This window comes from Talpa occidentalis, unplaced genomic scaffold (assembly GCF_014898055.3).
Source record: "Talpa occidentalis isolate TD23 unplaced genomic scaffold, MPIMG_talOcc4v2.1 talOcc4.9, whole genome shotgun sequence".
NCBI lineage: Eukaryota > Metazoa > Chordata > Mammalia > Eulipotyphla > Talpidae > Talpa > Talpa occidentalis.
In genome coordinates, this window is record NW_023605305.1 from 31,040,300 (window position 1) to 31,053,977 (window position 13,678).

The window sequence follows — 13,678 nt, forward strand, 5'->3', positions numbered from 1 at the left end:
TCTCCCAAATATAATAGCAAAGACAATTCTGAAGAAAAAAGGCAGATGTTAGATTATAGGGTTATACTTTCATCTGCTTGATTTCTTAGGATTAGATTTTTATTAATGCTTGTTCAAAGCATATGTATTTAGTTATTTTTATTTTAATCACTACTCTCATTAGAAACAGTTATGAACAGAATTACAAAACATAAACTGTCAAAATGTAGATGAAGAAATTATGGTTAAAGACAGATTAACAGTTTTGAAATAAAAGTTAGTTCATAGAAACACAACATAAAAGTTTTCTAGAATCATTAGAGAGAACTGTAAAACTGAATTTCTCAGCAGCCAAAGCAAGGGAAAATAGAATGGGTTACAAGAATCATAGTGCTTTTAAGATATAAACATTTTCTTATATAGGAAAAGAAAAACATTTTCTGACACTAAGATGAGAAATGTCCATCACAGGTCTTTATAAAGAAGAAATAATATAGAAAACAGTAGTCTATAGTAAATATAATAGTTACTAGTGGTTCCTTAGAGTGTATGCAAGGATGCCTAAAACATCATGCTAAAGCTCCATTTAGTAAAGAACTTTTGTTCTCAGATTATCTATATTATTAAATAACCATCAGATAACAAAAGTCATATTATACCTAACTCTATGTCTTAGAAAAAAATCATTGCTACAGATACACAAAATATATTCTTAATGTGGTCATTATTTTGGTATTCTTCCTAAAAAAAAAAACTGGATTATCCACTATTTTCCTCACCTGTGATTCTTTCACATTTTCAACAGTAAAGTTGAACCAGACTCGAAAGCGTGGATTACAGGTATCCGGCCGAATGAACAGATCATACTCAAACTCAGAGACCTGGTCCACCCGTCCAAGGTTGCCTGATAATAAAAATTAAGAAACCTGGGTGTTTATAGAAGTTCATGCAGTTCAGTGATACATGTGTTTAAATAGTATGAGCTCTGACAGTGACATTTGTAATTATTCATACTTGTTGGCTCAGCATTCACGATCTGTAAGGCTTCTAATTCTAAATGCAGATCAGAATGAAAGTAGGCAAGGTAGTCCAACCTGTGGTATGAGCAGCTTTTCCACATCCTTATAATCCAGCAGATTCATTTGTTGTACAAGTGTCTTTGGCAAATTGGGATGCTATATGTATATGTAGCATGTGGTGAAGGTCCAATAAAACCAAATAAGAATTACAACCAAACTTTAGTTGCCTAGTCAGGAAAACAAGGATGATAATAATGCCTATGCATTATATTTTATGGTATACAAACTAACACTAATATATTTTATTGAACTTTCAATACAGGAATATACAGTTTTTAATGTGTTTGATACATTTCCAAACTCCTATTAGAACATGCTAAAGATTATGCAAAATACAGTAAGTTTAAAAAGAAAATAAGGGACCTCCCCAATTGCGCAGCAGGTTGAGCACCAAGCTGTGAAGCTGTCCGCAGCCTCTGATTCCCCCCCCCCCCAGTCATGGAGAAACCAAAACAGCACTGCAGACCTCTCCTGCCTTGCTCACTGCTCCCCTCAGCAGTGGCTTCGGTCCGTCTGCCTGTTCTGCTCCCTGCTCTGTCTCTGGTGAATTCGCTCACCCTCCTGCACCTCTGACTATACCCCAGGTCTTGTATAAATAAATAAATTTTTTAAAAAGAAAAAAAGTATTTACTTAAGAATAATAATGGTAACTTTCTTTTTTTTAAAAGATTTATTTATTTATACAAGAACTGAGGTACAGGGCACAGGCAGTTGAGAGAATTCACCAGAGACAGAGAGGGGAGCAGAACAGGCAGACGGACTGAAACCCTGCTGAGGGGAGCAGCAGTTAAGACAGGAGAGGTCTGCCGCACCATGTGGGTATCTCCCTGGCTGGCCAGGAATTGAACCCCTGCTGCAAAGGCTTCAGATACCTTTAAAGCACTGCATTCAACCTCTGCACCACCAGGGAGGCCCCAATAATGGTAACTTTCATGTATCAATAATCACCCTAAATGTTAATGGACTAAATTCACTAACAAAAAGACACATAATAGCATACTGGATCAAAAAATAGAATTCAACCTTCTGCTGCCTCCAGGAAATACACTTAAGCTATAAAGATAAGCATAGATTGAAAAGAAAAGGTTGGAAAACAATTCTACAACCAAATGGACCCCAAAAGAAAGCAGGGGTAGTCATAATTACATAGCAGATAACACAGACTTCAAACTAAAAAATGTGACAAGAGATACTGAAAGACACTATATAATGATCAATGAGACAATACACCAAAAATACACCAAAAATACATCAATATATACTCACCAAATGAAGGAGCAGCAAAATACATTAGACAATTACTATCACTTCTGAAAACAGACACTGGAGAAAATACATATGTGATAGGAGACTTCCACACCTCACTCTCACCAAGAAACAGATCCACAAGAAATTACACAAGGACATAATAGCCCTAAATGAAGATCTAGATCACATGGATCTAATAAACATCTACATGACACTGCACCCCCAAAATCTAAATACACCCTTTTTTTCAAATTCACATGGATCATTCTCCAGGAGGAATGGAACAGAATGGAATATTACTCAACAATCAAAAAAGATATATTCATGCCATTTGCAGCAACATGGATGGAACTGGAAGAGATTATGCTAGCTGAAATTAGTCAGAAGGACAAAGACAAATATCAGATGGTCTCCTTATATGTGGAATATAGAGAAACCAAACAAAAGGTCAAGAAAAGTCAAAATTAGCAAGCTGACCATAGAACTGAGACATACAGCAAAGGAGGGAATAGGAGCAGGGGCAAAACAGGGGAGGGAAGAACACAAGGAAGTATGGTGATGACTCACAGGTGGTAAGGTGGCAGGAGAACTATTGGGGACTACAATGATGTAAGGAAAACTAATTAATTTATTTATTTATAAATAACAGAATAATAATGGTAAATTCACAAGTAACCATAAAATTAATTTCCATTTTCACCACTACAGAACAGTTACATCAAAAACATATAAACTTAGGGGTAACTTCAATTTTTACTTTCCTCTCTGTAACTGATACTCTAGAAAGTAGTGAATTGCCCAAAAGGTTAACAGCAGGATGGAATACAAAATAAAAACCAAGAAACTGGTGAATTCTCACACCAGATAATCAACAACTAAAGAAGAGTAAAGAAGGGTACAGACAGTAACAAAACAATTGACTGAGAAGTCAGTATTTTTTTTATAGTTGAAGAACACAGAAGCATCCTGCTTTCAAATGCGCTCTAGTGTGTCTTTTTTATTTTGTTTTAGCAGGAACAATAAGTTGCTAAAAAATGTAAAAATATGATGATGCTCTCTAAGGAGAGAGGAAGGCAAATCCTGAAATGTAATGACTTCCCTGATTTCTAAATAATATACTGAGGAGATGAAAATGCTAGATACCCACTGCTAAAATCATATGGTGCCCTAGTCATTACTGTGGGTTGACTGGCTGGGTACTTTCAGGCAGCAGATTCCAGCAGAGGCTATATGATGGATCTGTTCTGAATTTAAGTCTATACAGATAACCTTATTCTCATACCTGCTAAACTGAGGCTGGGGTTGGAGGATTGGCAAAAGTTTTATAATATACTCATACTTAAAATAACAAAAGTGAAAAAGGTACAATATTTTTGCCCTCTAAAAAAACCTCATGATCAAAAACCTAAACATTAATATACATTTCAACATCAAAGAGAAAGATTTTTGTTTTTAGTTCTGTAATACTATAAATGGGTTTTGATAGATGTCTTAAAATGCTACTGTGTATAGTAGTTAATAATAACATACCATGTATCTAAAAATGTGTAGCTTCAAAATGATCTGACACCATATTATTAACATTCATCATAACCCAATGATGTGCAAGTTGGCACTCAAAATGTGTAGTACTTCCTTGAGTTCATGCTTTAAAGCATCAGGACAAGTCTAGGAAATAAAGATTTTGACTCCACTGTGTTCTTATTTGAAATACACCACAGGTACAGTCTATTCTTATATTCAGTTATTAATCAGTTATTCAAACAAAAATTACCATGCTATGTTTTGCAAAATAAAACAGATAGTAAGTCAAACAGATACTGTTTTTGCTTTCATTAAGTTTAAAGCCTCAAGTAATAAGGAGCGTTCTTTGGGTCTTTTGTAGCTATTCTGTTGACCTTCACTATTCCTACAAGGAATATCCTTTCTGTGCATGCATAAACAATGCTTTCCTCATATCACCTGCAATATTTCAACACAGTGCCAACTTATGGTCTTTTGAAAACAGCTATTTGAAAATAAGACGACAATGCCTCTATATCATCTAGTGCCTTAATATTTATATGAAATGCAAGAAAAGAAAGCTAACAAGAATCTGTTATATGACACATACAAAGAAAGTATATTTTAAACACAAATATATCTGTATTTTTTATGTAAACGTGTGTTAGGCAGGAGAATCATTAAACTCCAAGATTCTAGATTTTAATTCAGGTTGAGGCCAACCAAATCATTAAAAAGTAAAAAGTAGCATTTTCTCCACTGAAGATGTGAGGCAAGGTCACCCACCACACTGTGATGGTGACTGTCCTTATTTATATGAAGACACCCCTTCCCCAATACATACTTTACATGAGATAAATTTTTCACCACTAACAATCCCTTTAGGCTAACAACACTCTAGACTAATAATAAGGAATCCATCATGAACAGGTCATAGGTAGGAGATTACCAATTTCAGCAATGGAAAGTCCTCATTGAAAGAACAGCAAAGAAAGGACCCAGGCCTATAATTAGGCTGGGTTAAAACTGCTTAAATAGAGCCTTCAACTGTTTTTCAAGGAGCAGCTTCTATATAGACCCTGTCCCTGATGCTGACTCCCTTATGCTAAATTGCATAAGCTTTAATAAAATTTTGGTTGGTACCTGCAGGATTAGTCTTTGATGACACCATTAAGAAATAAGTAGGGGCCTCCCCAGTGGCACAGCGTTTGACCGCTGGGTTGCGAAGCTGTCCGCGGCCTTTGCGGGGCCGGTTAAATCCCCGGCTGCTCCCCGGCCACCGGAGGAGGATCCCACATGGTGCGCAGACCTCTCCTGCCGCCCGCTGCTCCCCTCAGCAGTGTACTTCGGTCCTTCTGCCTGCTCTGCTCCCCACTCTGGCTCTGGTGAATTCTCTCACCCTCCCGCGCTTCTGACTGTACCCAGTGCATGTATAAACAAAACAAACAAACAAATAAATAAATAAAACATGCCTCTATTAAAAAAAAAAGAAATAAGTAAGTCACAGACTGGGATAAGGAATCTGCCACAATAATACAGGACTTGTGAAGGATAGGCACTAATTCATTTCTGAATGTTTGGTAGAATTCATTCGTGAATCCATCAGGTCCTGGGCTTTTGTTTTTGGGGAGGTTTTTGATTACCATTTCAATTTTGCTGCTTGTAATTGGTCTGTTTAGGTGTTCTATTTCCTCTTTATCTAGCTTTGGGTGATTGTAGAGTTGTAGGAATTTGTCCATCTCTTCTAGATTGTTGAACTTGTTTGCATATAACAGTTCATAGTAGTTTCTGATTATTCTTTTGATTTCTGATGTGTCTGTTGTGATTTCTCCTCTTTCACTGGTGATCCTATTTATTTGTGCTTTCTCCTGTTTTTCCTTTGTGAGCCTGGCTAGGGGTTTGTCTATTTTATTTATGTTTTCAAAGAACCAACATCACTTGTAATCAGGGAAACGCAAATCAAAACGACCATGAGATACCATCTTACACCAGTGAGAATGGCACATATTAAAAAAACTAGCAACAACAAATGTTGGCGAGGTTGTGGAGAAAAAGGAATTCTCCTGCACTGCTGGTGGAAGTGCAAACTGGTCCAACCACTATGGAGAGCTGTGTGAAGATTCCTCAATCTACTAAAGATAGAGCTTCCATACGATCCAGCAATTCCACTCCTAGGTATTTACCCAAATGACACAGAAACATTAATTCCAAAGGGCACCTGCACCCCTATGTTTATAGCAGCACTATTTACAATAGCTAAGCTATGGAAACAACTCAAATGCCCAAAAATAGATGATTGGATCAAAAAAATGTGTTACATATACACAATGGAATATTACTCAGCAATCAAAAAAGATAAACACATGCAGTTTGCAGCAACATGGATGGAGCTAGAAGAGATCATGCTCAGCGAAATAAGTCAGAAAGAAAAAGAAAAATACTAGATGGTCTCACTCATAGCAGGAATTTAGAAAACCTAAATAAGGGACCAGGAAAAAGACTAATTAATACAAAGTAAAAATCAAAATCAGCAAGCAACTATGGGCCAGAGATGCACTGTGGTGGTGGCAGCAGTTGGGGGGAGGGGTCGTGGGGAGAAGAAGGATTCAGGTAAAAATAAGGGGGGTTGCAATCGTATGGGGAATATAACCAAAATGAAAATGCATACATTGTGCAAAAATGAAAAATGATGTAAGAATTACATAAAATATTTTTAAAAATTTAAAAAAAGAAAATTAAAAAAACAGGACTTGTAGCCAGAACTCTATAAATTAATATTAACAACCCAATCAGAAAATGAACAAAATATTTGAACAGGTACTTCATTTAAAGAAATAGATATATGGATATATGAGTGAAGAATAAGCACAGAAAATGCTAAACAACATTTAAAATCAAGAAAATGCAAATTAATGTATATTAATGTTACTTTAAAAAAAAAAGATTTATTTATTTCTGCATAAAAGAACTGGGGTACAGGCCAGAGTTGTGGGGGTTGAGAGGATTCACCAGAGACAGAGCAGGGAACAGAACAGGCAGACTGACTGAAATACACTGCTGAGGGGAGCAGCGGGCAAGTCAGCTCCCTGGCCAGGGATTGAACTCATGCCAGAGAGCCTGCGGAAGCTTCATGGGTTGTGTCTTAACCCTTTGCACCACCATGGAGGTCCTATTAATGTTACTATTAATGATATACTATTACACATCCATTAAAATAACAAAAAAGGAAACATAGCTCTATTTAAGTGATGCATTTTTATGATTTATTTTCATGTTTAATAAATACCAAAATAGTATTATATACCCTATCTTATTAGATCAATTATATATATATAAATAATAGTTCCAATAATTAATTCCAGAAGAATGCCAAACATCTGCAGCTTTTACATTATAGGTAATAAATCTTTTGAATATTTATATATATGGCAGATTTTTTGTGGAGAAACATGATAATGTGATCAATAAATTATTTTCAAGTAAAAAAATAAAATGTGTAGGATATATGTGTGAGGAAAGTAAAATGAAAATAAGAATTCATCTACAAATAAGGAATAATGTAAAATTTCTGTTTAAAGAGCCTTCATTTACTTTGTAGTAGATATTAACAGCCAATAATTACATGGTATTCACTATGTGCCAAACATTTGTCAAATCACCAAACTAAGTTAATTTATTTAAAACACCATAACAACCCCAGGCAGTAGGCTGTATGATCAACCTCATTTTACTGTGAGGAAACTAAGATAAAGAAAGATTATGTCTTTTACATAAGTTCATAAAGCTATGTAATTCATAGCACTGGAATGTGAATCTAGGCATTACAGCTTGAGTCACTGATTTTAGTCATCAAACTATAGTTGGATATTTTGATCCAATCTGACTTCTTTCTATCTTAATTGGGAAATTTAGTCCATTTACATTTGTTGAAGTTACTAAAAAAGTTATTTTCTGAATTGATCTACTTTTGTTTTGCTTATTCTTCTATAATTGCTTCTAGTCAAGTTTTCTTTATTTATCCTTTTCTGTTCTGCTAATTTGGAAGTTTCCATTCTATTTATATTCCACTACTTATTATCCTTTTATTATTTTCAGATTGATAGTTGACAAAACAAACTAACTTTAAATATAGCTACTTTCCTCAAATTCATGAAACTCACAGCCATCATTCCTCTTAAATTATTCTTTCTCCCCAGTTGTTTCTAAGAACTTCTCTTGATGTTTCTGTATTCTGATGCTCAGTGCTACATACTGGGGAGAAGAAATTCAAAGAATTTAATTTTACTTATTTTTTCAGAAATTGTGCTTTTTCAATCTATGGATTCACATCTTTCATAAATTATCTCTTTCAATATTGCCTATACGTAAATTTCTTCTGCTCGTCCTCATTTTAATATCACTTAAATTCTCTTCTATGTATTTCACCTCTGTTCATTTCTGTTCTGCCTTAGTTTACTCTTCTACTTCATTAATCTCTCTTAAGTTATCTAACTAGACATTTAATCCAACTATAGAGTTTTTAGTTTAAATGATCATGACCATATATTTCATTTTCAGAAGTTCAACTTGGCTCTTTCATAAACATAACTGATCTATATTTTCATGATATTGTTTCTTGAATTGTGGAGTCCTCCTTTATGTCCTCAAAAAATTTAAGCATGTGTTTTTTACCTGTTTGGTGAGGTTCCAAGGGCTTAATCCTAGCATTTATTGAGTTCGCTACCTTTCATCCACAGTAGATTATTTACTTGCTTCAGTATGTTGATTTTTAGTTCACTTACATTGAAGCTTTAGCTGTAAAAATCCCTGGGCTACCAGTATCAAGTGTATGGCTCTTCAAGAGTTTTGTGGATTTTGTTTGTTTTCAGGTACTACAGGAATATATTCAGCCTGTACTTATATTTTTTTTATTATTGTTCCTTGTTCTTTGGGAGGAACGGAGGGGAGAAAGATGGAACTGGGTCAAGCAACAAGTAGAAACTTCAAACCCAAAATCATGGCATAAGGTCACGGCTACAAATTTTAAGGGAAACCATTCATTCTGCTCTTAGGCATTGTAAAGATCATATGCTTCTGGTTTAAACAGACACAGATTTGAATCCTAGCACTGACACTTACTAATTCTGAAGCTTTGGGCAAATCTCCTAACTGCTCTGGACCTCAGTTTTCTTGTCTGTAAAAAGGAGATAAAAATATATTATTTATAATATTACAAAGACTAAATAAGAACATGCATATTAATTACCTAGTCAGTGCTTAGATCCAAAAGCACTGTACTTTTCCTTATCCTCTTTTAATTTTATACTAAATAACTAATCCATCAAGCAATCCTTTCAAATCCTTTCATATTAATTCCATGGATATCACACTTTGATTCAAGTCAAATCTCCCTCCTGGGCTATTCCTAACTGGTCTCCTAATTTTTACCACCCCAACCCATTCTATTTTCAATGCAACAGCTAACCATAAAAGAAATGTCACACTTTTTTGAAAACTCTCAAGTGTTTTAGCATTTCATTCAAAGTAAATCCCATAGTTTTTTAAAAATTCTATATGACCTGTCCCCCTTTCATCTGTCTGACATCATTCCCCATTATCCTCACTTGATTTGGTCACCTTATTATTACTCTCTTATGTCAGACACACCTCAGCTTTAAGGGATTTTCAGTGGTTAAACTTTTTTCCTCACATTTCCACATGGGTGACTCCTCAGTCTCCTTAAGTTGCTTCTCAATTTTCAGTTCCTCATCAAGGCCAACCTGACCCACCAAATTTAACATTATAAAATATTCTTTTCCCATATTCCTGACTCCTCTCACCTACCCTACTTTTTCCAGAGCACTCATCACATTCAACTACACTACAAAGATTACTTATTTTCTATGAGTATTATTTATTTCTGTTTCCATTGGTAATAACGTAAACAAAGGAATGTTTTTCTGTAGTATTCCCTGTGGAACAGTGAACCTAGTACCAGTCACAATATCTATCTTAAACTAGGCACTCAATAAATATGACAATAAATACATAAATGAAAGCAAACTCCTAAAGTTGCTAATTAATATGAATAATAGAGTAATATTGCAAAATTTTGAAGGTCTATTCCATTTCAGACCTTGTACTGGGCACAGAGAATACAAACATAAATAAGTCGGTCTTTGCCTTCATGGAGCATATACTGAAGCTGGAACAATATTCACACAAATATATCATTTCAAATCAAATCATCATGTTAAAGGAGAAATTTCCAGAGTAAACTTAGGATACTGTATAAAACTGAATTATTGTTATGTCTACATTAGAGAAACAAACTGTTGGACAAGAAATATCATAAGATCCTCCCATAATATATTTTTAAAAGTGTAAAATTTGTTATTTTTCTGTATTTTTTCATTGAAAGCTATTGTGAATTCAGTCAATTATATGCCTGTCCTTTAAATGTTGGCTTATTTTCTTTGTATAAAACTCCTATAGTTCATTTTATTTTTCAGGGTAATGAGGTACTAATATTTCTTCTCTATTTTGACTGCATTTTTTCATTATTTAAGGAATATAAAGAAACTTTCCCTCAAAAAAATCTCTCTACAAATATGTAAACTTTGTTTCCAAAAAAGAAAACCTAAATTGCAAAAATGTATTTCTCTTCCTTTCTAAAAACTTTTTTGCTCACTTAATTTTCTTCAGATCTCTTGCCTTACACAAGAAATTTTAAAATGAAAACTATCTTAAGTAATCTAGGAAGTAAACAAAGAAAGACATGTAACTAATATTCTGAATTAAAATATTCATTAGAAAGTGCCTCCCTGGTGGCTCAAGGAGTTAAGCACCTCACTATGAAGCAATCCACAGCCTCTGCAGCACGAGTTCGATCCCCGGGCTGCCAGGGAGCAACCGACATGGAGCAGCAGACCTCTCCTGACTCGCCTGTGGCTCCCCTCAGCAGCAGCAATCCTGTCACCCCCCACCCCCACCCCGCATCTCTGGTCTGTACCCCAGCTCTTGTATGCATAAATAAAAAAAATCTTAAAAAAAATGGTAAACTGGGATTCTGGGGTGTCCCTGCAACTGACCCTCTCTAGCCTCTTCCAGACATGATTGCCTATTTTTTAATTTTTTTTAAGGATTTATTTATTTATACAAGAACAGGCCAGATGTGCGGGAGGGTAAGAGGATTCACCAGAGATGGTGCGGGGGAACAGAAAGGCAGACTGGCGAAATACGATGCTGAGGGGAGCAGCAGGCGAGACAGCAGAGGTCTGCTGCACCAAGCAGGATTCTTGCCAGCCGGCTGGGATTGAACCCACGCTACAGAGGCTGCGGATAGCTTCACCAGGCAGCGTTCAACTGCCTGTGCCACCAGGGAGGCCCTCAGATATTATTGTCTAAAAGAAAGAAACCCAAGTCATACAAGTGTCTATCAATGGAACATGAAATAAATATGAGGAGTTCCTGGAAAAAGTGAGGAGAAAAATAAGAACCTTATTTATTATCCTAGAAAATCACAAAGATCATATGTCTTTCCCATCTTGTCCTACTTATTACATTTCTAAATTTCACTTTCTATTCATTGAATCAATTAGTTGGGTGGGAAAGATTATTGCAGAAAACAAAATGCCCATCCATGTTAGAGAAATGACCTCTTTTTGAAGTCATTTAGAGCCCTGTATAGGACAATTTAATAAATGGTGCCTGCTTTCCTAAAAGAGTTCATCTTTCTTTCCTTAGTAAATACACTTCACTTCCTCCTGGGAGTATGTTTGTGATCTTAGTTCACCATAAAACAGGCTTGCAAAGCTGGGCATCTGCCTGATCAAAAGACGTGGAAGGCAAACTAGCAGAAATAAATGTAGTTATCTTTCATCACTGTTGTTTAGCAGTCTGTATGTTTGAATAAGCACTACCAATGCAAAATTAGAACTAACTCTCTCTGAAAAAAGGTCAAAAGTAAGAAAAAAATTGGAGAAAATGAATGTTATTGCATGAACATCTCCAAAAATACACACTCAGACAGTCTCCTGACCCCAACAGTAAGTATCTCCAAATACAACAATGCAGTAATACATTTTTTGTGTCCCTTTGGTTCAATCACCAAATGTTTACTGAACACTAGCTATGTGGCAGGCATTCTGCATTCATTACAAATTCCAATTTGTTAAGATAGAATAGTGATTAAAGACACAGGCTCTGTAGTAAGATTGTCTGGGTTCACATCACAACTCTATTCCTTACTAATGACATGGCTAGGCTAGTTACAGTGGCTCAAATGTTCCCAACTGTGAACTCATAAAGTTGTTGTAAGGATTAAATGAGATGATAAATATAGAGAGATGGGAACAGTCCCTAGTTACAATGACTATGTTGGAATAAGAGAAGCTATCAATTAACCAAAACAAATAAGTAGTTACCACAAAATAGGGTAAGAATCATAGTGCATATATGCAAAAGAAGTTATAGGGGCACACGAGTCAAGTAAAAGCCTAACCCTATTTGGAGTTGCAAGGCTGCCAAAAGTTCAACACAAGTGATACTTGAGATATTATTGAAGGATGAGTAATAGTCTTCCAGATGTTGAGTAGGAGAAAAAAGAGTGAGCATTTTGTGAAAGAGCACAGAGAAATGGAACAGGAAAACCAGACCAAGGAATTACAATATGATCAGGGTCCAATAACGCCAGAAGATGCGACTGAAGATATAGATTAGGATAATGAAATTGGGAGCCACTGGAGTATTTTAAACAAAAGAATAGCACATCAAATTTCATATTTAAAAGGTTTAGCTAGGGGTAATGTAAAAATGAGAGATTTAAATGAGCATTCAGATAGAAGAAATAATAAATAGGAGTGTATTGCAATAAGTGAACAAGTACTGATAAAGATTCACATGAAGCAGTAAAAGGAAGGTGTGTATAACAGAGACAAAATCCACACGTGTTTGTTAAGGGATAAACACTTCTTCCTATTTGATAGTCTTATTTAAATACTTGATTAATGGTCACAGGGAAGGGACAGACCAGTAACATTTGTGTAAAAAGAGCAATTCTGAAATTTCCTTTTATTAAAGAACAGTGAGTCCATCTTAAGACATGAGCTAATCATCAACATAGAACGTGAACGGGTAGGATGATCATTTAGCAGATTTGGAATAGACAACCAAAGATCCCTTCCAACCAGAGGTATATTTACTGAGAACAAATGAAGCTTAAACTTCAAGGTTCCTTACTTAAAGGGCCCTTAAGAGAGTTGGGAGTTGCAGAGAGTTATGGTAGGAAAGCAAAGCAAGGCTGCACTTCTTTGAAGCATTTCGGTAAATAGCCTAAAGAGATTTCAGCAGAATCCCCAAGATGCCAATAATTTATTGTGATCTCCTTTCTTACTCTGAAGTTATACTTTAATATTTATAATTCTGTACATTTTTAAATAAGACCCTCTGAAATTACATATGCTTCAGGCCAAACCTAGAATGGCCCTTGCTTCCAGTCCTGGACTTCTCTGGCATTATGAAATGGAGAGAGCGATCGTCTGACTCCTGGAGTTGAGAGCATATTTTCATCTTGATCAAGAGGAATTTATTTTCCAAATAAACAAAAAAGATGATTTCCTTGAAATATATCAGGAGTGATTAGCCAGCAATTAAACATTGAATGCATGATAAAAAATTAATGTTTTATATCTCATCAAACAATGAGGAATAAAAATAGTGATTTGCAGGTTTGGTGACATTTTTCAAAGTCATACCTCTTCAAAGATTAAAAATGCTTTTTGGCACATATTTTAAGTTGATGGACTATTGATTAGAATGGCAATCAAAAGACCTGGTTATACCTCTGGATATATCACTGATTATCTTTGTGACCTTGGGCCTATGACAGG

At 35.4% G+C, this 13,678-nt stretch overlaps 1 protein-coding gene across 9 annotated transcripts in view; it reads right to left on the reverse strand.

Moving 5' to 3' along the window:
• LOC119235247 (AGBL carboxypeptidase 4) overlaps nucleotides 1-13,678 on the reverse strand; it is a 940,458-nt gene that overhangs the window by 805,796 nt on the left and 120,984 nt on the right. For 7 of the 9 annotated variants that reach the window (XM_054691775.1, XM_054691777.1, XM_054691776.1 and 4 more), the window contains exon 3: nucleotides 759-883. In XM_054691775.1, coding sequence (XP_054547750.1) covers nucleotides 759-883 — 125 coding nt within the window. Of the gene's footprint in view, nucleotides 1-758; nucleotides 884-8,927; nucleotides 8,983-13,678 lie in introns of all 9 variants that reach the window. The other 2 variants (XM_054691774.1, XM_054691781.1) reach the window with 1 other exon arrangement.